The following is a 27314-nucleotide window of genomic DNA, read 5'->3' on the forward strand; positions in this document are numbered from 1 at the left end:
GTCTATCTGTATGTCATATATGTTATGATGAATTGAAAATGGGGGACCCTGATGTAAACAAGACGAAAGTCTTTCTCTGGTCTGCATCCCCTTAACAATTGTATGTATTGAGCTGTACTGTATTGTACCCATTCTGCAATCTGTTAATAAACTTTTCAAATCAATCAATCAATCAAAGCCTATTTTGATAGGATGCTGCTATAGGCCTCCGAATGCAAACGTTGTATATATGAACAATGTATGTGAGATGATTGATAAAGTTTCTGATGGGGAAAATGAAATGTATTTATTAGGTGATCTGAATATTGATTGGTTTTCTGTACACTGCTCACTAAAGAAAAAACTAGTAGACATAGTGAATGCATGTGATGTAGTACAGCTGGTCAACCAACCAACTAGAACGCAAACAAGCAAGGCTGGAAAATCTTCTACATGCATCGACCATGTGTATACTAAAATAGTGCAGAGCTATGTTCAAAAGTTATATCAGCTAATATAGGATGCACTGATCATATTATAGCATTCACTAGAAAGGAAAAAATACCAAAAGCTGGACCTAAGATTATACATAAAAGATAAGAATTTCAGGGAAGAGGAATTTGTCAAAGATATTGAAAACATATCATGGGATGATGTATATAAGAGGAAGCACTAAGTATATTAACGAAGAGGTTTCTCCAAGTAGAGGACAGACATGTACCTATTGTTAAGTGTACAGTGAAAACAGTAAGGGCACCCTGGTTAGATGAAGAATTTAAAGATTGTATGGCAGAAAGAAATGCAGCAAAAAGTAAAGCATGCGAGTCTGGATGTCTGGTTGATTGGCAGAACTACCGCAAGCTGAGAAATTGTGTCACAAAGTGGAATAGAAAGCTTTTCTAAGATAAATGAAGTGAAAAATGACAGTAAACAGTTATGGAAAACATTTAACACTGTACTAGGAAGGGGGTATAACAATGTACCTAGCTTTATTGAGGTTGATGGGGCATTTATAACAAAGCATGTTAGCTCGGTATTTCAATGACTTCTTCTTGTGTAAGGTTGAAACTCTAAGGAATAATATGTGTATGGGTAATGTAAAATATAATGATAACATATTAGAAAGGATTATGAAAGATTAAAAAAATGCTAATTTAGTCTGTGTTCTGTTGATAGAATAGTGGAAGAAATGTTGTTGGATATAAAAAAGGAAAAACCAGCAGGCCTGGATAACATGGATGGTAGACTACTGAAGGTTTCAGCAAAGCATGTAGCAGGTATGGTCACGCATATTATAAATCAAAGCATCAAATATGGTCTATGTCCAAAAGTCTGGAAGGAGGCTAAAATCATTCCTTTACAGAAAAATGCAAAAGTCAACCTGTCAGGTGCAAACAGTCGCCCTGTGAGCATTTTGCCAGTGTTAGCGAAGATCATGGAAAAAAGAGTGTTTACACAAATCCAGTTACTTCAATGACAATGAATTGAATACTGATTTTCAGCATATCTAGTTACTCAACAGCGACAGCGTTGACACAGCTAGTAGATGATTGTCTAATGGATATTGATAGAAAGAAATTAGCAGGATCAGTGATGTTAGACTTCAGTGCAGCATTTGATGTCATGGATCATGACATACTACTGGAGAAACTTAAAGCCTATGCCTGGCTTTGCTTCATCGTCAGTTTCATGGATAACTTATACAGTAGAAACCAGAGAGTATTTTTTAACGGTAGCCTATCTGAAGCGAAAAAAGTTAAGTATGGAATTCCGCAGGGAAGCTGCCTTGGACCTCTGTTATTCAACATTACACAAACGATTTGCCATTAATTTTAGAGCAAGCAAAGGTGGCTATATGCGGACGATACAACCCTGTACATGGCGTCCTCCTCAGTGGAAGATCTGGGTGTGGCACTAAATAAAGAGCTACAAAAAGTAGAAGAGTGGATTAGAGCATAGAACGGTTTTAAACATAGCAAAAACAAAGTGTATTTTAATGGGTTCTCACCATATGCTAATTGCTCATCCAAAATAAAAAAAATAATGATGGGGGAACTGAAATTGAACAGGTAGAAGAAGCAAAGCTACTAGGTATAACATTGGACAGTCATCTGAGCTGGTCAACGCATATAAATAACATAACAAAAAAATGGAAGATGTGCATTCCTAACACCAGTCAGTGATCCATGTTATCCAGGCTCTGATCCTTTCACATCTGGATTACTGTCCGGTGGGGAAGTGCTGGAAGAGAAAAACTGGGAAAACTACAAATGACACAGAACAAAGCAGCGCGCCTTGCTCTGAATTGTAGGAAAAGGTCAAACATAGTAAGTATGCATGAAAAACTGTCATTAATGGTAGAACAAAGACTAAATGTAAATATCATGTTTTTTAGAAATATATATATATAAGAACAAAAAACCTGCTTGTCTATATGACGTGATGCAATTCACAATCAACAGACAGTTACTCCACCAGGCATGTGTCAATGGAAAGATGTACTGTAAAGATGCCAAGAACAAATGCAATGAAAAGGACTGATGTATAGAGCCATGACTGCATGGAATTCCTTACCACCTGCATTAACTAGGGTTGAAGAAAAACACAACATTTAGTAAACACCTTAAAAATCATATAAGAAAGAATGGTACCGTCAGTTAAGTAAACATAGTGGGTGATTGAGAAGATGGGTGTGTTTCAGTTTCAGTTTATTTTTTTTAAAGGACAGTACACATTGATAAACATTTCTGTAAACAAAGATAAACATTTCTGTTTTAGCCAGCTGGCTAATTCGCAACTGTAGTCCTTTTGGCAAGATGTTATGAGACCGACAATACACCTAGAACAGAAACATTAACAGTACAACACAGTATTTACAACATAATCCAACATAATAATAAAATACACAATGAAATGATTAAAACTTTAAAAGTGATTACATGTTTGATTGGTTAATAACCAGGTATTGAGGTTTTTTGTAAAGGTGTGGTAGGTAGCACAGTGTCTTATTTCAGTATAGGGTGTTCCAGAACTGAGTGGCTCCGACTACAAAACAGGACTGACTGAAAGGACCTGGACCTGGACGGCACAGTACAGTCCCCTCTCTGGGTAGATCTTGTGGACCTATTATAGGATGTTTTTTGTTTGATAAAAGTACTGAGGGGTGGGGGGGCCTTGCCATTTAAGATCTTGAATAGTAGGCAGGCATCTGTGTATTTTGTGAGGTTTTCCCAGCTGAGGATTCTGTACTTGTTGATAATGTGACAGTGGTGGTAAGTATATGGTTTTCGGTCCAGCACCTTGAGGGCCTGTTTATACAGAGAGAGAATGGTTGTGTTTTTTGCATGGGTCCAGCTAGTCATACAGTACATGAGATGGGAAATGATCATTGCATTCATATAAAGAAGGGCAGCAGTGGATGTTAAACAGTTCCTCATGAATCTGAAATTTGACAAATTATATTTGGCAGTCTGGGTTACTCTTTTTACCTGCTTTTTGAATAATAATGTAGAGTCAAGGATAATACCAAGATATTTAAATTGTGAGACTACTTGAATTGGCTCTCCAGCAACAAACACTCCAGGATTATCAGATGTTGGATTGGATTTTGTGAAGTACATACAAACTGTCTTCTTCACATTAAGACACAGTTGAGACTCTGTGAGCCAGTTGCTGACATTCACCATTGCAGCGTTTAGTTTAACAGCTGTCAGTTCTTTGGTTTTTTCATGAATATAAATAACAGTGTCATCGGCATACATTTGAATTTCACACTCTGTGCAAACAGATGGAAGATTATTTATAAATAAACTAAATAGGAGAGGCCCCAAGATTGATCCCTGGGGCACACCCATTGTATTGCTCAGGAAGGGTGATGTTTCACCTCTGACCCTAACACAATGAATTCTGTCAGCAAGACAAGACTTCACCCAGTTCAGCACGCCAATAGAAAAATTATAGTTAGCAAGTTTGCAAAGATGACTAACGGTGTCAAATGCCTTCTTAAAATCTAAGAATATGGCACAGACGACACCTCCTTTGTCCATCTTTTGTTTAATACTCTCTAGGAGAAAGCAGTTGGCTGTCTCATGGAGTGGTTGGTCCAAAAGCCAAATTGCATTGGGTGCAGAGTGTACAGGCTATTATTAATATGGGAGATTAGCTGTTCAATAATGCATTTTTCAGCAACTTTGGAGATAACAGGCAATATACCGATTGGCCTAAAGTTACTCACTGTGCTTGAGTCTCCTGATTTAAAGACTGGTATAACAATGGCTGTCTTCCAGTCATTCGGGTATTTATATTCTTTAATAGAGGCATTCACTATTTTTGTTAATGGTTCAGTGAATGCATCTGCATAATTTTTTTGAAAAAGTGAGTCCAGACCAAATACATCCTTAGACTTAGAGCTTTTGAGGGATTTCAGAATTTTGCTAATTTGGGCTTCAGTGACCTCCATCAGGGAAAACACTGGCTGGGATTCATCTATCAGACTTGCAATAAGTGGTCCTGTTTGACTGTTGGGCACTGTCATCCTAACAGAGTTCACAAAATAGGAGTTGAAAAGAGTTGCAATTTGTACTGGTTCTTTAATCAGGGAGCCATTATCTTTAATTTCAAGCTGTTTTGTTGATCTTTGACTGCTGCCTGATAACCTTTTCAAATTGTCCCAGATTTGTTTTGGATTTCCCTTAGCTTCGCTCAACACATTTACAAAAAAGGTTGCTTTAGCAGCTTTGATAACTTTTATAACCCTGTTTCTTAAGGAAGCAAAGATTTGTCCATCTGTTGAAAGTTTGGTCTTCAAATATGTTCTCAGGGCATTGTCTCGTCCCTTCATGAGTTTCATTATATTACCATCAATCCAGGGGAGAGTCTGTTTGCTATTGTTTTTTACTTTGCATTTCTTAAGAAATGATTTAGTTGTATTTGTAATTGTATCTACGGACATGCGTGTGTCAGTATCCACATTGTTCCCAGATACAAGGTCCTTCCAGTTGATGTTCTTAATTGCACTTTCAAATTCAGTCATGTCACTCTTAGGTATTCTGAATGTATTACATTTTGTGTTGGAGGTCAGGTGTGCTCGATTTTGGGGAAGTTTTCTAACTACAAGGGTTAGGTTGTGATCAGACAGGCCTGTAATCATGTTAAATGTCTTAGGCACTCTCTCAGGTTTGTTAGAGAATATTAGGTCAATTTGAGTTCTTGATGTGGAAGTTATCCTAGTGGGCCCCTTTACTAACTGTGTAAGATCACATTTATTTGTGATTCTATTCAGTGCTTTTTTACCTAATTTATCTTCATAGTTTAGGTTCAGAATGATCGCCAAGGATTAATACTTCCTTCCCTGAGCTATATTTCTTTAGTACATCTTGGAAGTTATCAAGAAAGACAGACGTTGCAGAGGGTGGCCTATACACTCCTATTAAGACAAAGGACATTCTTGGAAATAATGTGACGTTCAGACAGATGCATTCGATGTCATTCTCGGGGGAATTGGATCTCTTCGCATCATATATGTTCTCGTACATAGAACATTACCCCCCCCCCCCCCCTCTTCCTTGAACTGAACCTTGATTGGTGAACTTAGATTTTTAATATATTTGTATGTTGTATTGAGATGTATTGTTGTACTTTAAGTGAACATTGTTCACTTAACATGATTGAGTAGATGGGTATGTGTGATTGGTGAACTTAGATATTTTATTATATAATATTTGTATGTGTTATTGAGGTGTATTGTATTGTTTTATTGTATTGTATTGATTGTATTGATTGTATTGTATGGACCCCAGTAATAGTAGCCTATGCCTGTGGCAATGGCTAATGGGGATCCAAATAAACTAAACTAGCCCAGTGTCTATGCCTCTAGGAAGAGGGTAAACAACCACTGCTCCTTGGGAAGAGCCTCTGCAGAAGGGCAGTACACTATGCCCTTGTATTTGGCCGTGTCCAGTCTCAGCTGTCCTGAACTGTCCGTATTGAGCAGTATCGTAAGGTCCAGTTTCTGGACTGGAGCAGGTAGGCCAGAGCAGCGATGTCATTGGAGCCGGCACCACCAGCTGAGCTGGGCTTAGCTGAGGGGGAGGGGTCTAGATGGGGGCTCACATCAGCAGGGGGGGGAGGGTCAGAGTCCACCACGACGTCCCGCTTCCACACCCTCCTCTTGTGGCGCAACTTCACCAGGGTGGTCTCGGTCACGTCCATCATGAACACTCGGGTCTGCCTCAGGAAGGTCTCATTGCCCAAAATGCGCCGCCTGATGAACCAAAATAATTATAGAGCCAGATATCAATTAGACATACCAGTGTATTTTGCAGGTGGCCTGGAGGTTAGTATTATAGAGCCAGATATCAATTAGACATACCAGTGTATTTTGCAGGTGGCCTGGAGGTTAGTATTATAGAGCCAGATATCAATTAGACATACCAGTGTATTTTGCAGGTGGCCTGGAGGTTGGCACGAATGTCCGGCCATTCCTGGTCACCGCCACAGCCCTCCGATCCTGGTTCAGCCCCTCCAAAAGGTCCAGTGTGTTTGCACTGGTTCCTGGTAAAAAAAATATGTATGCCAATGAAAAGGTTTTTTTGTAAAACATTTTTATTTCATTTATTAATTTCAAACCATGCAACCTATACAATACAAGACAACCACAAAACAGTACAATAACCACCACAAAACAATACAATAGACAACAGTAACAACAGACACCACAGTTAATGGTTTGAAAAGGGGGATGGAAGAAGCTAAGCTTGTGAATTTCCATTCCCCACACCCTGACCATCAATTGCTATATACAACATGTAACATAGCTGTTTCCCACATTCCCCTGACATCTCAACAAGACATACATGAGTCTGACTAGTTAATACATATGCTATATAACATATTCCTTGTAATGCCAAACGTCATGTTCTCCCTCCTCCTTATACGTTATACGGTTTATACCTTTCCAATATTCCCTTTTTTTTTTTTTAAACTGGTTTATGTTTTACTCAGTTTAACCTCCTCGTCCAATTCATTCCATAATCTCACTCCACAAACAGATATGTATAGATTTTAGAGTGATTCTTGCACCCGGTTGCTGAAGTTTCTGTTTCCAGTAACGCTAAGCCCTTCTGATTGGTTGAGATGGCCTTCATGTTTGAACTACATCGCCACCTGTTGCTTTGGCATTGTACTACATGTATCGGTTGCTGGTTTTCCAGCCGCCGTGAGTATGCGATTATACGCGGTTATTCACCTGTGTGGACAGAGGTTTATTTTTTTTTTTAAACTTCGGTTACATTAAATCCAGCGCTCGTGTGGACAGGATCAAATAACAAACTCAGAAAAACCGACGGCTTCTCAGTTACAGTGGGTGACAATATTGTCACAAGGAAAGACGAAATTACATACCTACTAGGTTCCATCCTAGAGGCAAATCTTTCCTGTGACAAAATGGCATCAAAAAAGTCAACCAACGAACTAGATTCTTGTACTGGATCTCCTCTCTAAGAATACCCTGAAGACTCTGGCAGGAGCACTCATTCAAGGGTACTACGACTATGCTTGCACCTCATGGTACCAAAGTACCTCAAAGGCGCTAAAAACAAGATTACAAACATCACAAAACAAACTGGTCAGACTACTACTTGACCTTACTCCTAGAACCCACCTCACCCCTGCCCACTTTGAGTAGGATGGCTTAGAATAGAAGACAGAGTACAGCAACTTGCAATGGGCCTGGTCTACAAGATACACTACACCACTAAGGTACCCATGTACATGTCAAAATACTTCCCAAAGGTCAGTGAATACCACAACCATAACACGAGAGGGAGCTCCACAAATCATGTTAAACCCAGATTCGGCTCAAACAAGGGACTAAACACGTTTCGCAATTATGCCACATCAATGTGGAACGCCCTAGGCTGCACGATTTTGGGAAATAATCTAATTGCGATTATTCGGACAGATATTGCGATTGCGATTTGCGATGCGCTTATAACATATTTAAAAAAAAAATTACAAGAAGAATGTTGCTGCTTTCTGTAGTCGGGTCCCAACTGCAAAATTACTGTATTACCCTGTATTATACACTTTTACTATCATGTAGACTATTCTGCTTTGTGTTTACATGTGATGTATTGTATACATGCACATTTATTATGTTCTTGTGTGATGTATCGCACATTTTATTGCTGTGTGATGTATTGCAAATGTTATTGCCGTCATCTTGGCCAGGTCTACCTTGCAAAGGAGATCTTGTATCTCAATGGGACTTCCTGGTTAAATAAAAAAAAAAAAAAAAAAAAAAAAAAAAATGTAATTGCAGGCTTGGCGATTTGATAATTGCATCATTCCAAATCGCGATTTCGATTAAAAAACGATTAATCGTGCAGCCCGCGGCGGCCCTACCCAAAGGTGTAAAGGAATGTGAATCACTACCCACTTTCAAAACCGCGCTCAAAGAACACCTACGGGAGACTGCGATTCGAAAATGGCCCCTGTAAATGTCCTAACCCAACCCCCTCCAATGTACAGTAAATGACCTAACCCAAGAATACACGAGACCCTTCTCTTGGAAACAAGTATGGTTTCGTCGATATTCCAATGTACAGTTGTACAGTTTCCCCCACCCCGCCTACCCCACCCACCTAACCACCTCCAATGTACAGTCCCCCCCCCACCCACCCAACCTCCTCCAATGTACAGTTTCTACGTCAAATGTATACTCTCTTTTTTAAACTCTTTTTTGTATCACAAACAGTACTGTATTTGCAAATCTGGTATGTCATAAATGTATAGATGTAGCAGTACTGTCTATCTGTATGTCATGTGTGTCATATATGTCCTGATGAATTGAAAATGGGGGACCCTGATGTAAACAAGACAAGTCTTTCTCTGGTCTGCATCCCCTTAACAATTGTGTGTATTCAGCTGTACTGTACTGTACCCATTCTGCAATCTGTTAATAAAGTTTTCAATCAATCAATCAATGCAGCAACACACACACACGTAAGATGGGCGACAGACAGGAACACACATGCATTGACCCATCACGTCTTGTTTTGAAATCGAGTGAGTGCCATCTCGCAATCTCCGACTCCCCCCATGTCCACACTACTAACGCAACTCTAGTTCATTTGAATAAATTCCTCAAACAATATACAAAGACAATATTTATATAATTAGAACGCTAATAATACGGCTATTTCCAACAGTGTATGAAACTCAAAATGTGAAGTCCTTGTGCCACACACACTTCCGCATTCCGTGTCTAGCGTTTGCTCAATTAGCAGCATGAAACAAAGTAACACAAAGTAGCCTAAACCAAGTCATACATATATGTCACACCGACTTAACAAAACACGGCGCGGCATACACGCAACATCGACCTATCGTAAAACCACACTGTGTTCTGTAGGCTGTTTATGTTTACTTACATTCTTCACGAACTTAAGGCACTCTCTCTCAGTCTCTCTGAAGTAACGAGGCGTTTACAGAAACAACAGTATTACATGGGCGCGTCTATACTTTCCGTAGCCGCATTTCTGGCAAGACGCTCTCTGATTGGCCGACGCCTGTTTCTACACTGGTTAAGTTTAGGCACTCCTACCTGGGCGCGTCTGGCTCAGTGGGCTGTCCATAAATGTGCCTGACTAGAAATAATAAAACCCAATATAACAAAAATAACTGGGGATTTACAACACGTGTGGAATATGCAGGCGTTGCAAAGCAAAAGTAAAGTATTTTGGGAACATTACAAACTTGAGGACTCACATGGTACGCCATCATCCAGATATTAAATAGCAGCAAACAACCCGGCCAAAAAACAAACTATCATTACACCTGGGTAAAATGGAATCCATTCTCTTTGGATCAAAATTGCAAACTCAGCAAGGCCAACGGCTTCTCTGTTACAGTGGGTGACAATATTGTCACAAGGAAAGATGAAATTACCTACCTGGGTTCCATCCTAGAGGCTAATCTTTCAGTCTGTGACAAATGGCATCCAATGTAATAAAAAAAAGTCAACCAACGAACAATATTTTCTCCTCTCTGGTAAACAAGAATACCTTGAAGACTCTAACCAGACTCTCATTCAAGGGTTCTATGACTATGCTTGCACCTCATGGTACCAAAGCACCTCAAAGGCGCTAAAAACAAGGCTACAAACATCACAAAACAAACTGGTAAGACTACTGCTTGACCTGACTCCTAAACCCACCTCACCCCTGCCCATTTTGACAACCTAGGATGGCTTAGAGTAGAAGACAGAGTACAGCAACTTGCAATGGGCCTGGTCTACAAGATACACTACACCACGAAGGTACCCATGTACATGTCGAAATACTTCCCAAAGGTCAGTGAATACCACGATCACAACACCAGAGGGAGCTCCACAAATCATGTTCAACCCAGATTCGGCTCAAACAAGGGACTAAACACGTTTAGCAATTATGCCACAATAATGTGGAATGCCCTACCCACAGCCGTAAATGAATGTGAATCCCTACCCTCCTTCAAAACCGCTCTCAAAGAGCACCTACGGGTGGCTGCAATTAGAAACTGGCCCCGGTAAATGTCAAACCCCACCCCCTCCAATGTACAGTTTCTTCCCCTTTGGATGTTTTTTTTATGATATTTTTTTCTTAAACAGTGTATATTTGTATGTCTTGTATGGCATAAATGTCTTGATGAATTGAAAATGGAGGAGGACCCTTATGTAAACAAGACGATTTACATAAGGGTCTGCATCCTCTTAGCAGTTGTTTGTATTGAGCCGTTTGATTGATTGATTGACATTTTTATTAACAGATTGTAGAATAGGTACAATACAGTATGGCTCAATACACACAATTGTTAAGGGGATGCAGACCAGAGAAAGACTTTCATCTTGTTTACATCAGGGTCCCCCATTTTCAATTCATAACATTTATGACATATGTGACATACAGATATACAGTAATACATACGCGACATACAGATATACAGTACTGTTACATCCGTACTGTATTGTACCCATTCTGCAATCTGTTAATAAAGTTTTCAATCAATCAATCAATCAATCAAACAAACACACTCTGCAGCACCAATGTTCTCAAAAGACCTCTGTCCAGCCTGTTTCTTGTCAACTGTCGCTGCAACATTGTGAGATAATGTGCCAGTGTGGGTGATTTTAGCAGTTTGGTTATACAAATCTGTATCTTGATTGATTGATTGATTGAAAACTTTATTAACAGATTGCAGAATGGGTACAATACAGTACAGCTCAATACACACAATTGTTAAGGGGATGCAGACCAGAGAAAGACTTTCGTCTTGTTTACATCAGGGTCCCCCATTTTCAATTCATCAGGACATATATGACATACATGACATACAGATAGTCAGTACTGCTACATCTATACATTTATGACATACCAGATTTGCAAATACAGTACTGTTTGTGATACAGAAGGAGTCAAGAAAAGGGAGTATATACATTTGACGTAGAAACTGTACATTGGAGGAGGTTGGGTGGGGGGGGGGGGTTGGGTACATTGGGATATTGACAACCATACTGGGTAATTTACATTGGAGGTGGTTGGGGGGGGGGGGGGCACACTGTATAAACAAGAAAAACTGTACATTGAGGGGGGGGGGGGGAGGAGACACTGTACAAACAAACAAAATTGTACATTGGACTATTGACAAAACCATACTAGGTAAATGACTGTACATTGGAGGGGGTTGGGTTAGGATATTTACAGGGGCCAGTTTTGAATTGCAGTCTCCCGTAGGTGTCCCTTGAGAGAGGTTTTGAAAGTGGGTAGTGATCCACATTCCTTTACAGCTTTGGGTAGGGCGTTCCACATTGATGTGGCATAATTGCGAAACGTGTTTAGTCCCTTATTTGAGCCGAATCTGGGTTTAACATGATTTGTGGAGCTCCCTCTGGTGTTGTGATCGTGGTATTCACTGACCTTTGGGAAGTATTTTGACATGTACATGGGTACCTTGGTCGTGTAGTGTATCTTGTAGACCAGGCCCATTGCAAGTTGCTGTACTCTGTCGTCTACTCTAAGCCATCCTAGGTTGTCAAAGTGGGCAGGGGTGAGGTGGGTTCTAGGAGTAAGGTCAAGCAGTAGTCTGACCAGTTTGTTTTGAGATGTTTGTAATTTTGTTTTTAGCGCCTTTGAGGTGCTTTGGTACCATGAGGTGCAAGCATAGTCGTAGTACCCCTGAATGAGTGCTCCTGTCAGAGTCTTCAGGGTATTCTTGTTTACCAGAGAGGAGATCCGGTACAAGAATCAAGTTCGTTGGTTGACTTTTTTTATTACATTGGATGCCATTTTGTCACAGGAGAGATTAGCCTCTAGGATGGAACCCAGGTAGGTAATTTCATCTTTCCTTGTGACAATATTGTCACCCACTGTAACTGAGAAGCCGTCGGTCTTGCTGAGTTTGTTATTTGAACCGAAGAGAATGGACTCTGTTTTGCCCATGTGTAATGATAGTTTGTTATCAGCGAGCCATATGCAGATTTTGCCTAGTTCCGAGCTGAGGGTTTTTTCAACCTGTAACTTGTTCTTGTCAGAGACCAGCAGGGCTGAGTCGTCCGCAAACAGGAACAAGTTGCAGTCACAAGCTGACGACATGTCATTTGCATAAATTAGGAACAGTAGCGGTCCTAGTATGCTTCCTTGTGGAACACCACAGCTCACTGTGAGGGGGGGGGATAGGGTACCGTTTACCTCCACCATCTGTTCCCTCCCCTCAAGGTAGGATTGCATCCAGCTCACTGATAGACTATCAAAACCAATTGCTTTTAGCTTGTCAATCAGAATGGAGTGATTGACCGTGTCAAAGGCCTTTTGTAGGTCCAGCATGACCATGCCGCAGTATTTGCCTGCGTCCACCTCTTGTTTGATGTGGTCGTTCAAATAGAGAAGGCATGTGTCAGTGGAGTGGGATGTTCTGAAGCCAGATTGGAATTCGTAGATTAGATTTTTTTCCGCTAGGTACTTTTCGACCTGTTCGTAGACAATTTTTTCCATGACTTTCAAGATGGAGGTGAGAATAGAAACAGGGCGGTAGTTGCCTGGGTCTAATTTGCTGCCCTTTTGTGCAGAGGGGTCACCCTCGCAATTTTGAAGTATTTGGGGACGTGTCCCTGTTTTATGGAGAGGTTTATTATGTGTGTGATGACTGGGGTGATGGCGGCTGCTGAGTCTCTGAGGAATTTGGAGGGGATGTTGTCATGGCCAGTGGCCTTGTTAGGTTGGAGGTGCTCAGTTTTTTGAGTACCTCATCTGTAGTTACCATTTCCAGCTTGAAGTCGTCCTTGTGGACCCCTAGGTTTTTGTAGTAAGCTACTATGTGTTCTACCCCATAAAGCCCTGAGTGGGAGGGTAGTTTATTAACCAGTGTTGTAACTGAGGGGTACAATTCCCTGACTGTATTAATCAAGTATTAGTATCATTAAACTACTACCGTCCTGTACATTACTGGCCAATACCGTACAAAGGTATATTAGATTAGAACACTTCCACAATGAAACGGTTTCCACACAAATACTCGTTTAGAATATTTATTACATTAAGAATATGATATTACATTACTTTGTTCACTTTGGATGCGCTTATAAGGCAAAGAATGTGCAGGCAAATCAATAATGAATATTAAGTAATTAGATCTAGTGATATTCTGGGAAGGGGGGGTGTACTACCGGTTGTAAGCCAGCAGGGGGGGCAATGCTCTATGAAAGTCAAGGGTCCACGGAGGCGATATCACCCCTGAGTCAGCGGGAAAGGCAGCCTGGTCCCAGGGTGCGCGCCGTGCAGGTGAAAGCCGTGGAGCCTCTGGTACGACAGAGACGGGCTCGAGTGATGGTCTCCACGGGCAGGTGTAGATCCCACAGTAGCAGCGGGGTAGGCGGTTCTCTGCTCCAGCAGCTTGGTGAAGAATGAAGAATAATAATCCTGCCGAAAAGGCTCTGCTGGCGGGGTAAATCCTCCGGTTGGTCCGTGGTTCACAGTTGAACTTGACGTTACTATCCTATTTAGCACGCGGCAATTAAGTGCTCTATGTAGACGCACAATTACTCACTTCACGTGGTCTTTGACTCGTAATGAAGGTTTACTAATAAATAGCGAACGATACGTTAAACAAACATATTAGGATAACACGAGACTCTATCTTGGGGCGATGCGAGCCCTACTCTGCCCACGTTGCGTAGTGGGGAGAGACGTCACTTGGATAACTGGAACTGAACGAGACTGAACGGGACAAGGGACTAAGAGGAGTTCTACATTTCTTGCGCCCTATTTATGTGCACGGTGAACAAATAGTACCATTCGTATTTCGGTAGCCGTATTCCTACGCGGAACCGGGGCTAGTTGGGACATGTTCGTCGGCACCTTTCAAGTCGGGTCTAGGGGGTAAGTCATTGGCGCCTAGGGGATCGCTTCCAATAGGAGAACGAATATTATGGTCTGTCCTGTAGCAGGTAAAGGGATATTCCGTATATATGTACAAAGAATATACAAGGGATATCAAACGATATACAAATATTATACATGGGATCTCAGGCAATAAATATATATATTCGGTTTAATCTGACCCTTTGTAACAGCCGCCCCCTAATTAGTCCCACCTAATTAGCTAAGCAGAGACAGATTAACCGCACTGTCCACTACTCAATGTCTGTGAGGGGTCGGGCAGTTCACAAAGTCAGGGGTCATGGTCGTCATTAGGCGAGTCGGGGAGCCTTGGCGACTCTATCAGCCTCGCCACGGGTCGGTTGTAGATCCGCCCTTGGCCGAGCACTTCTGCCACTCTGACCTTTCCGTCGGCACCAGTGGTCACTTTGCTTACGCGGCCGGCCGGCCACGCAGCTCGGGGTGGTGACTGGTCTATGGTCATGACGACTGGACGGGATGAAGGGGGGCTTAGGAGGAAGCGGGCCTGAGACTGCTTTGATCTGTGCTTGGCTGTGCTTTCTCCTCCTCCGTCTGTTTCTCTTGTTCGCTCTGTACCCCGTGTGAGGAGGGGCCGGTCCCGGCCGCCCCGTCAAGGAGTCGCTTGGGGTGCTGGGTTCGAGGTCAGCTACGTCTGAAGCGCAGCTGAGTTCCGAACTCCCTCTGGTACCCACGGTTCTCTCATGGGCCTCTCGCTTAATGTCAATAGCCTCTGCTGTACGGGGGAGAGGCCGGTGTCGCTCGCCTCTGTGTGTAGGCAGCTTGTAGACGTGGGTTGACTGTCAAGTCCGTAGAGGGGGCCTTGGAGCGTCCATCCCAGTCGGGTCTGAACCGCGACCGGGCATCCTTTGGGTCCGACGTGGGCCGCCTCAATTGGGAGAATGAGGTCCGCGTGGTCGGAGCCGATGAGCAGGGTCGGTGTGGCGCCGTCGATAAGCGGTATAGGTAGTTGACGTAGGTGCCCATACTTAGCCATCAGCTGTGGGATGGGGTAGGTGTACTGCGACAGGCCTATGTCGTGGCTGGTGAAGACGTTACTTATACTATACTGCTTCTCGGGCTTGTCCACCGCTGCTATCTCGAAGGAGACCTTTTCACCCTTTATGGTCTTCTGGTCCCTTCTGATGGTGCGTATGGTCATTGTATCTTTGACACCTCGCAGGCCCAACTGGGCTGCTGCGGAAGCGAGGAGGAGAGTCTTTTCGGACCCATCGTCCAGGACGGCGTAAGTGTCCAGGACCTTGTCCTCGTGGCTCAGGAGCACTCTGACCACTTTGAGGAGCACACGGGGGGTCCCGCTGTGCTGGTCAATGTGGAGCACTCCTGTGGGTGGTGACGTAGACTCTATATGGTACGAGTCGCACCTTGACTCCCAGTGTCTGCCGTAGCAGTCGGGACACCAAGGAGCGGTCTGGTGGAACTTTGGTTCTGGTGCCACCGCCTCAGCATGGTACATTACCGCGACGGGCCCACTCGGTTGTCCTGGCTGACGCTTGTTGATGTCATGCAGGACCTCCAGGTGGGTGCCACCGCACCTGCTGCACTTCTTTTTCAAGCGGCACTCAGCTGCTAGGTGGCTGCGCGCGCAGCGGAAGCAGCGGCGGTGGTCCTTGACCCACTGGCTCACATCATCCGTGGTCAGCTTCTTGAAATCTTCGCACTGATACAGCCGATGTTCTCCCTCACAGTACTGGCACTCAATCTTCCACTGGTCCTCTTTCGTCGAGGGGGTGTTGTGGTTCTGGTGTTGCGGTACTGATTCGGCTTGGTGCATAACAGTCACCGATCTTCGGCCATCGTTTACTCTCCTAGGTCCCTCTCTGGAGCTTGGTGTGCTCCGCACGAACGTATCCAATCGTAGGCTGCTGACTTCTCTCGCCAGGAAGTCGGCCAAGTCTAGGAGGGATGGTTCTGGACCGTTAGGATCACGGTGGTCTCTTTGCCGCCTGAAGCGCTCCTGTCTGGCGGGCGGCAGCTTCTCTAAAATCCTCTCGACGTTAGAGTTGGCGTATAGCTCGTGCATACCCTTTTCTCGTTGCGCTCCCAGCATCCCTACCAGGGACTGTACTTTTATAGACAGGTCGTCTAGTGAGCGATTGTCTGTTGCTGGGGGTAAGCGGTCAATATGCCTTATCTCTTCTATTACGTAATCCCATATACGTCCATATCTCTGGTCCAGCGCTGCTAGAGCCGCGGTGTATGGGGTCGTAGAGGTGGCATAGGCTAGCGCTATATTGTGCGCCCGGGGCACTTTCAGGTGCTGCAGTAATATTGCATACTTGTGGCGTTCATCAGCGACATCCACCATCATTGTCTCTAAGCACATCCGGAGCTCCGTATACTGTGCTCGATTCTCATGGGTGAAGTCTGGAAACGTCGGTGTGCCAATGTATGATGTCATGGATGACTGGCACATCGGTGAGCGTTGGGGGAGAGGCCTCCTAGGCGAGTCTCCTCTTGCGTGTCGTCTTGGGCTGGTACTTGGTGGGTACCGAAGGTCGGGTACCCAGGTGCTGTTCCTCGGGGCTGACGGTGCGTCAAACTCACCCGTGAGTTGAATCGGGGGTTTGTAGCGCAGGGCCTCGGGGCTGACTTCTGGGCTGTACTGGACCTCCTGGTCCTGAGTACGTTGCTGCTGGTCGGGGCTGTACTGGGCCTCCTGGGCCAGAGCACGTTGCTGCTGGTCGGCTTGACACTCCTCCTCCTCCTCCTCCTCTCCCTCTGCTAGGACCTGGAGTCTTCTGTTCAGTCTCTCGGCGTGGTCCGGTTCTTCCCGGTTGCTGGGTCTCGTATGGACCGGCCGGGGAGGGGGTTCCGAGACGTGGACAGGATCCTCCTGTTGGCGGGGTCCCGGGTCGCTTCGTCGGGTAGGGGAATGTGTCCTAGACCCATGTCTTGACGATCTCTGAGAGCTCCGTGCGGAGTGAGGGGGTGTCGCCATGGCAACCAGTTTGTCCATCAGCTCCGCCTGCAGCCGGTCGTGCTCTGCCTCGCGCCGGGCATGGGCTGCGTCGCGCGCTGCTTCGCGCTGGGCATTGGCGATGTCGCGCTGCGCATTGGCGCTGGCCTGGGCAGCGTCGCGCTGTGCGTTGGCGACGTCGCGCTGGGCATTGGCGCTGGCATGGGCGGCGTGGAGCTGTGCATTTGCGACGTCGGCGCGGCTTCTCTCAATGTTCTCTTCTGTCTGGAGGCGTCTGGTCTCCAGTCTTATTCGGTCGTCTTCACTCCTTTGTTGCGCCTGGAAGCGCTCTCGCTCGCCTGCAAAATGTTCGCGCTCGCACGTCTGTTGCGCTTGAAGTCGATCGCGTTCGGTGGAGGCTGCCAGGGTGGCGATGAGTGCCTGCGCCAGCATCTTGTCCGCCTCGCTGGGGGAAGACGCCGTTCGGGGCGATCGGCTCCCGGCAGTACTTGTTGGAGATCCGTTCTCCGGTTGCGTACCGAGGAGATCCGTCTCCTGGGTGCGCGTCTCTTTAGGGTTGTCTTCCTCCCGGAGCTGATCGGGGACTATTTCTTCGGTATTGTCTGGGGGTAAAGTCGTGTCAGTTCCCTCCTGGTCCCCACCGTGAGCTTGGTCAGTTACATTAGAACCCACTAGGGCCTCTGTTGGCGGGGTAGCCTGGTTGTTAGGGTCGGACATAATTTTACTTTATACTTTTTCCGCGTTTAACTTCCCTTTAAAGCTAGGTATTGGACTGACAGAGTATGCCTCTAGATAGGGAGGTGGCTGCCGTCTGCGCTGCGGGCGATCTAGCTTAGGAGAACCGTTTGTGGAGTGTTCGTCATTGGCCATGTCAATATTAATATTATATTAATATTACGCTAATTATTATCTCCGGCTCGAAGGACCAATTGTAACTGAGGGGTACAATTCCCTGACTGTATTAATCAAGTATTAGTATCATTAAACTACTACCGTCCTGTACATTACTGGCCAATACCGTACAAAGGTATATTAGATTAGAACACTTCCACAATGAAACGGTTTCCACACAAATACTTGTTTAGAATATTTATTACATTAAGAATATGATATTACATTACTTTGTTCACTTTGGATGCGCTTATAAGGCAAAGAATGTGCAGGCAAATCAATAATGAATATTAAGTAATTAGATCTAAGGATATTCTGGGAAGGGGGGGTGTACTACCGGTTGTAAGCCAGCAGGGGGGGGCAATGCAAAGGGTCCACGGAGGCGATATCACCCCTGAGTCAGCGGGAAAGGCAGCCTGGTCCCAGGGTGCGCGCCGTGCAGGTGAAAGCCGTGGAGCCTCTGGTACGACAGAGACGGGCTCGAGTGATGGTCTCCACGGGCAGGTGTAGATCCCACAGTAGCAGCGGGGTAGGCGGTTCTCTGCTCCAGCAGCTTGGTGAAGAATGAAGAATAATAATCCTGCCGAAAAGGCTCTGCTGGCGGGGTAAATCCTCCGGTTGGTCCGTGGTTCACAGTTGAACTTGACGTTACTATCCTATTTAGCACGCGGCAATTAAGTGCTCTATGTAGACGCACAATTACTCACTTCACGTGGTCTTTGACTCGTAATGAAGGTTTACTAATAAATAGCGAACGATACGTTAAACAAACGTATTAGGATAACACGAGACTCTATCTTGGGGCGATGCGAGCCCTACTCTGCCCACGTTGCGTAGTGGGGAGAGACGTCACTTGGATAACTGGAACTGAACGAGACTGAACGGGACAAGGGACTAAGAGGAGTTCTACATTTCTTGCGCCCTATTTATGTGCACGGTGAACAAATAGTACCATTCGTATTTCGGTAGCCGTATTCCTACGCGGAACCGGGGCTAGTTGGGACATGTTCGTCGGCACCTTTCAAGTCGGGTCTAGGGGGTAAGTCATTGGCGCCTAGGGGATCGCTTCCAATAGGAGAACGAATATTATGGTCTGTCCTGTAGCAGGTAAAGGGATATTCCGTATATATGTACAAAGAATATACAAGGGATATCAAACGATATACAAATATTATACATGGGATCTCAGGCAATAAATATATATATTCGGTTTAATCTGACCCTTTGTAACAAGTGTTGTGGCTATGTTTGTGAAGAAAATGTTTAAGTAATTGGCTACATCCAGCTTGTCTGTGATGAGCGTGTTGTCCGTTTTTATGTTTATGTTTGAGAATCTGGTTTTAAGTTTTTTACTGCATTCTAGTTGATTATTGAGTAATTTCCAAAGTTCACGTGGTTTGTTTTTGTTTTCCTCAGTTTTGTCATTGATGAAATTCTTTTTTGCAGTTTTGATCATGGAGTTTACGTCGTTTCTTAGTCTGTTTCTTTCTAGTTTGAGTTCAGTCACATGGGCTTGGAGTTCACTGCTCGTGCTTTTAGTAAGCTTTGACTGACTTTTACGAAACTCAGAGCATTTTTTGTCTCTGGTTTTCATAGCGGCCAGTATTTCGGAGTGCATCCACGGCTCAGCGCGATTTTTTACCCTGGTGGTTCTTAGGGGGGCCATGTTGTTTAGTCTTGTTGAGAATTTGGTTTTGAAACCAAGCCATGTTTCTTCAACCAGTGTACCATTGAGTTCATCTGACCAGTCCAGACTCTCCAGTTCAAGGTTGAAGGCCTCGCTAGAGTAGGTTTTGAGGTCTCTAGATGTGACTGTTTTGTGGCAGCCAGCCTTTTGTTTTAGTTTTTTGCGGGTACAGAATATCATATAATGATCACTTAACCCGCATGCTATAACCCCTTTATTGGAGATCTTGGACTTGTCGGAGGTCAGAATGGTAATGAAATGGACTCTTGGAGTGACCATCCATACCATTATGTCTCTGTGTGGAGTTGCATTAACTGTGTGAACATTTTGTTATGTTAATTCTAACTATGATGAACAGTGAATTTGTGGCATTTGTGGAGTAAGTCTGTCTCCTCGCCTGGCTTCCCTAGTTTTAATTAACTGGTTGGTGAGAAGATATTAAATGCACCTGATCTGGAACATGGTCTCTCTTTCCCTCCCCTTTTGCTCTTCTGTTTTGTGAGCAAATCATGCATCTGTGTACATGACTTACTGTTTCTGCAGTCACTCCCGGTCCAAACCACTGGGATTGAATGCAGCTGGTCATTGAATGTTTGATAAGATAAGATAATCCTTTATTGATCCCCTTGGGGAAATACGGGTGTCAAAGCAGCATGGGGGGGGATACAGGGTGGGGGATGCATAGCTTCACAGTCCTATACAGTCCAGTATCTATATACACTATAGATACACTTAAGCCAAGGTATAGATACAAATACAATATAATAATATACAAAGTACAAACACAAGATAGTCCAGTGGTGAGAGTCCAGTGATATGAGTCTCTACTCTCTAGTCGAAAGAAACAAGATAGTCAGTACGGTGATGTGAGTCTCTAGTTCTGAAGTCCCGAGGTGCTGCAGGACCAGCCGCTCAAAGGTCTTCATGACGTGTGACGTCAGAGCGGCCAGCCTGTAGTCATTGAGGGCACTTGGGCGCCCCTTTTTGGGCACCGGGACAATGCAGGATGTTTTCCATAGCTGGGGCACCCTCTCCAGCAGTACAGGACACAAAATGATTTAACTCTCTCTCCTCTCCAGCCTCAGGGAGAGGTTGAAAATGTGCTGGAATGGTGCCACCAGTTGTCCAGCGCACGCCTTGAGCACCCTGGGTGTTGTCAGGCCCTCTGGCTTTGTTCACCCTGATTTTGGAGAGCTGCCTTTGGACCTGGTCGTTAGTGATGATCAGCGGGGGTGGGCTGGGCGGGGGTGGGGTGGGGTGGTGGGTCTGTCATTGCTGGTGGTGGTGGGGGTTGGGGGTCAGACTGCTGCTGCTGTCTGTGGTGGGGTGCTTGGGGGGTGGGGGAGTCCAGGGGGAAACTGGTGCTGATTGGGGGGGGCGGGGTAGGGCGGGGCTCGTTAGGTCGAATCGGTTGAAAAACAGGTTCAGCTCATTTGCACGTTCAAGGGGCCCCTCGTGATGGGGTCATCCTTATGTTCCCTGGGTCCTACAAAAAAAGGTCCCTTTTTTTCGGGAGTGGGGAACATAGGACCCTTTTTCAGGAGCGGGGAACATAGGACCCGGGGAACATTGGTACGCTCCCTCTTGGAGTCTTGCGTCTAGTATCTTGTTGGGCACTTGTAGGCTGCCTCCTCGGTACAGCACTTGGTAAAGGTCTCACTCGGTCGACAGTCCTAAATCCCTTCCGGTGCTCCATAAGGTCACCTGGGATGACTTCATCATTGCTGAAGTGAGCTCCACATATCACAGAGTGTTGCCCTTTGCAACAAACTTCACCCAAGCTCAGAAAACTGGGCTATTTCTCCTCGGGGAAAAGTGCACTCTGTGCCCAGAAAGGCACGAATTAGAGCAACCTGCACAAACACAGATGTTAACCATTATAAATGTGCGCAGAATATTAATAATCAACTCACTACTAATTTAAAACTCTGCCGAAAGGCTAGTTAACGAGCATTGAAATAAAAAGCGCGCCAACTAGCTGGTACAGTAGCAAGTGTCTGCCTTGTCCTACGTAATCACATGACCATTCCACTCATTTATATGCATGCCATATAAACCTATGCAGTGGATTATATTGCTGAAACTGGCTCAATCCATCAAGTAATTATGACATAGTGGCATTTCAAATGCTTTAAATAGATTTATTTTGACTGAAAATCACATTTTATGCATGTTATAATGTGATGGTAGAATTGAATGCCGTCAAACAGTGACGTTTAGGCAAAATAGCCCTTCTTAGTACTGCACTGGTTTACATTTTTTGACATGTGGGTTGGATTTGATTGGGGATAGGGGGATTGATTGATTGAAAATGTTATTAACAGATTGCAGAATGGGTACAATACAGAACGGCTCAATACACACAATTTGGGATGCAGACCAGAGAAAGACTTTCATCTTGTTTACATCAGGGTCCCCCATTTCATAATGACATTTATGACATACACAACATACAGGTATATATCATGACAATTATGACATACATAACATACAGATATACAGTACTGTTTTACAATTTGTGTTGTATTTATAATTTGGCAAACATGGAAGAATAAGGTGTAAATGTTAAAAAATGGAAAAGTAAAGTGCAATATGTGTTTAGATTCAAATTAAATGCTGACCATAAACTGAGCTCGCCCCCAGCATTTACTGTTGTTTGTGTTTATACTGGTGTCATGGCTCCCTGGATTTACATTATTATAGTATATAAAATTTACGTGAAAATAACATGAAGGTACTTTATGAAAAAATAAAAAATATATATTATATATAATAATGACTCTGTTAACATTACACTCTGATTATTGCTGTGATGTACTTTTATAATTAAATAAATACATTTCATATACATTTGAAATGCATGGTTTGTTGTGTTCTTTATCAGTAGTTTATAAATGTATGTTATGGCAATTCATTTTTTTATTCACTTTTTCTCCTTATTTTTCTATTTTTCTCCCATCCCAATTTCGTATTACCAATTCTCCCCTTCAATTCTCCCCTCCCCTGTCTTGAACGTTGCTATAGATTATGCCTCCCACTGGTCGGCTGTAGTGAAGATAGAAGCCTTGCATCACGTGTCCCCTCTGGTACACGAGGAGGCAGCCTGTCGCATCTTTTCACCAGACAGCGCAGACTCTCAGAGGCGAGGAGTAACGCATGGGAGGCTCACGTTGCCCCCGATACTTCCTGTCTCTGCTGTACAGGCGTCACCCAACCGACCTGTAGGAGTCGCTGTCCACAACATCCAATCCCCACCCATCGACTTTCCACCCGCTACCTCTGCCAATTGAGATAGTATGACGACTGGCCCAAGCCGCAGGCAACGCTGACTTGGGGAGTCGAGACCGGAGTCTCTTGCATTGGTGACGAGCGCAATCTCCGCTACGCCACCCAGCCGCCCATGTTATGGCAATTCATGATGTATTTTTGTCCCGGGGAAACACCAAATTTCTCTTTTGGGTCTCGAGCTGAAAAAGTTTGGGAACCCCTGATCTAGGCGATCGGCATCAAATAATTGGGACCTTTTTCTTCCAGTCTCATCGGTGAATGGTAAGAGGACAGTAACGTTATTTTCAGCCCGATTGTGCGTTTCTTTGTTTGCAAACAGTCTGATCAATATAGCAACCCATACTACATAAAGCCGTTACTGACGATAAAGGAATTATAGATGACCCCCGCCCCCCCTTTCCTCCACGCATGATGAAGCATAATGTATACCGATCATATACATTTGAATTTTTTAATATAGCGTGTATAGGAAAGAAACGGCAATCGATAATCTATCATATGCGTTTGGGCCTATAACTAGCGTTTTTGGAATTACAGCAGAAAAGCTTATAAACATACTTATATTCAAGACGGTATTAACACAACAATGTATGAGTGAAAAAATATAACGTTCCCACATCTGGAACGATAGATAATCGATGTTGAATGGGCCATAGTAATGTCAATATAGCAATCAATTTTAAAAAGTTATAGCTCTGCAAAGAAGGTAAACATCTCCATAGGCTTTCAACGATGGCAGACTGGCTATATTGATGGATATAACCCATGGCGGACAATGTGTTAAGCAGTGAGACATAAAATACAATGAAGTTCGATTCGTTTGAGATTATTTCACAAAAACTAAATAAAGATATAAACCAGCAGCATGGAATTACTTTTTTGTTTGTTTGTTAGAGGCCGTACAATATTCAGAGGCTGTACAATATTCAGTTCATATTAATATTTCTATATGAATGAATTAACACTATATTACAATGAATGAGAAGCATAGGCAACCCTCTTTGAAGCCTAGAAATACAATGGGAACTCACTGGGAAGTTCATGAGAGAAGCCCACAATCTACTGCTGTAGAGCTACTGCATGTGTTCAAACCACAACATAACACAAGCATAACAAGTTAAATCACGAGTATCTGTTAAAAAAAGAAACGTTTATATCATGTTTGGTCCAGATCCTGCAGCCCTAGTTAGAGCCTATAGAAGTATTCGCGTTAGATTAACCCTTTCACTACCACACTACATAAGGTTAACCCTTTCACTACCACACTACAGACAGTTTATAGTGTGGTAGTGAAAGGGTTAACATTCTGTAGTGTGGTAGTGAAAGGGTTAACATTATGTAGTGTGGTAGTGAAAGGGTCATCGTCCTTCCTCCTCTTCACCACAGGTCATTTGGATGAAAATGACTACAGGACGTTGAGCACATGGTCACCTTGCTCAAGGAGATCAACTAGGAGTTATTGGTGATGACCTTGTCACTGGCACGTCTCGACCAATGGTAAATGGTGCATTTATATAGCACTTTAATATTTTGTTCCTCACATTTTACCCATTCCCTCACAGATGGCAGTGGAAACCATGCAAGGTGCCAACCTGCTCATCGGGAGCAATTAGGGGTTAAGTGTCTTGCTCAAAGACACTTCGACACGCTGCCCGGGAGGAGCGGGAACGGAACCGGGAACCTTCCGATTACCAGACGACTGCTCTACCTCCTGAGCCACTGTCGCCCCGTTGACAAGAAAAAGGCGATTGATACTGTGGGGCTTATACCGATGATGAATTTGACAGTGTTGTGTGACTTGCAGTGTGAGTAGGTAACAGCTCTGATCTCCGTCTATAATGACTGGCACATGTTTTAGCTCAGCATTGCTGAACAGTGGTGGTAGATTCGCCCTAACTTCTTTCTGTGTTGGCCAGTAGATAATGTACTTTAACTCCCTTGCCATTACCTTCGGAAGGCTAAATCTTTGTTGGGAAGGCCAAGTCGTAGCTTCATCGGGACGAGGAGAAACTGCTCGCGATGCCGAAGGACACCAGTGGAGGGACGCCAAATGGAGGTGAGGTTAATGAGGGTTTGAATTGATTGATTGAAAACAGATTTAATTAACAGATTGCAGAATGGGTACAGTACAGTACAGCTCAATACACACAATTGTTAAGGGGATGCAGACCAGAGAAAGACTTTCGTCTTGTTTACATCAGGGTCCCCCATCAGGGTGAAGAAGACGGATGCAGAGGGAAGCCCAGTGTTGGTCTTCATTTAAAATAAAATGTGACATTTTCCTTGCAGTTGATTTTCTTTACACTCGAGTTGTTTTAGAGAGGCCCAAGTTTTTTTAGTTGTGTTTTCCTGCTGGATCTCATCGACGGAAACCATGGAAAGGTCGGTGCCCACAGACACAGAACACGCTACTTCTTGGTCTACTAGGTCTGGATGCTCCTGAGCCAACTCCCTCCACAGATCTCTGTCGAACCCTCATATACTTTGACAAACTCTCTCTGGCCTGCGAGGACTCATGTGTCTGTTTGGTCCCATGGCAACTGATGGGATTATTAAGCACATCACCAAAAGCTTGTCTTGTCAACATTCTGTGTGCAAGATTTATATGTATTTTATCACCTGACTATCATAGGTGTAGCCAGAGCCGAAGAGTGGTACTCCCAGAAGCAGACATCTTCCTCGACTATTTTCAACTGTAGTCGAGGCGAAACTGGAGGAAAGCTGAAGAAATAGTTGAGGAAGTTAGCATTTGCTGCTCAACAGAGGTCTGCTCTGTTAGGCGACGTTGTGCGGATGATAGGCTCTTTGAGACACAGAACATGTTGTCCATTATCATCACATGTCCTCCTCACAACAGAACAGGATTCAGGTTAAAAATCGGTTAATGCCCCTTTAAAAATATACAAATAAGTGCAGTATACTACACAAGACACTATAAAATATAAAAAAAAAACAGTCATATCTAGCCTTTATTCAAAACTCCAAACAAGACAGGATCTAGTTATCTTAACAGGCACAGTGGTAGCAATATCCCAAGAACACCCATCTGTATGACATACTATAACCTGTGAACATATACAGTAGAGTAGGCTATATCCACCTGTAACATTCACATACAAAATTGGTCACCAGCTTATTTTCTGACAAAACATATCCAGTATATTTTTTGCACTTGCATAAAAGTGTCCAAGGAAATCAGTGCAAGATATATATATATATATAAAGATAAAGATAAATAAATAAACAAATAAATAAATAAATAAACAAATAAATAAATAAATAAACAAATAAATAAATAAATAAATAAATAAATAAATAAATAAATAAATAAATAAATAAATAAACAAATGCATACATACATAAATAAATAGGCTACATTAATATGTACCATTAACTCAAAGTGGTCTAAACAACTAAATAAACAAGACTTTTGTTCAATTGTGCTTGGTACGTGCACACAAACATCTAAACAATGTGTATTTACAGACATTCACACTTTCCTGAATGAGTAGCCCTTATTCTTATCTTAAAAAACAAACCCACAACCTATGAAGGAAGGGAATAAACTGTATCTTGAGTTCAATCAAATCCCAAATGTTTATTTGCATAACAGCATAGTTTCTGATTGAAAGAGCAACTTTCAATTATTAGTGAATAGGTTGGATCAGACAACCTTGCTGTGCCCCCAATATCTCTGGAAATATTTCAATGAAGAATTCTGAAGAAATTACACTTGTGAAGTTAAGTGAACTGACTGAATTGAGAGAGATTTGACCCTAACCATGTAAATGCCACTTGTGATTTGGACTTTGACACGGTTAAAATAAAAAACAAGGTTTGAAAATAAATTTGGTTTGAAGTTGAAATTTGGACTCGATCATCACCATTGAAATATTATTATTTAGAGATGCTGGGGTGCATTTCCACTGGGTGGTGAACAGACTAATATAACTGGGCTTTGTAGGGAAAACAGCAGGATGGTATACAATACACACCATCTATGGTTCAGGATAAGGAAATGTAGTTGTAAATTGTCTGCTTCACATGATCTTACTCCTCGATCCAATCCATGGACATGTCATATGTGGATCGACAATCT

The 27314-nt window shown here is 43.5% G+C and overlaps 1 protein-coding gene across 1 annotated transcript; it reads right to left on the minus strand.

Moving 5' to 3' along the window:
* Positions 1-2561: 2561 nt before the first annotated feature.
* LOC311227327 (uncharacterized protein) lies at positions 2562-9486 on the minus strand. The gene is made up of 3 exons (XM_084312932.1): positions 9411-9486; positions 6412-6531; positions 2562-6241 (listed from the first exon to the last, which is right to left on the minus strand). Coding segments are annotated over exons 1-3 (423 nt in total). The 5' UTR covers positions 9413-9486; the 3' UTR covers positions 2562-5940.
* Positions 9487-27314: the final 17828 nt, after the last annotated feature.

The sequence above is a fragment of the Notolepis coatsorum genome, assembly GCF_963971535.1.
Source record: "Notolepis coatsorum genome assembly, chromosome: 1".
NCBI classification, from domain to species: Eukaryota; Metazoa; Chordata; class Actinopteri; order Aulopiformes; family Paralepididae; genus Notolepis; species Notolepis coatsorum.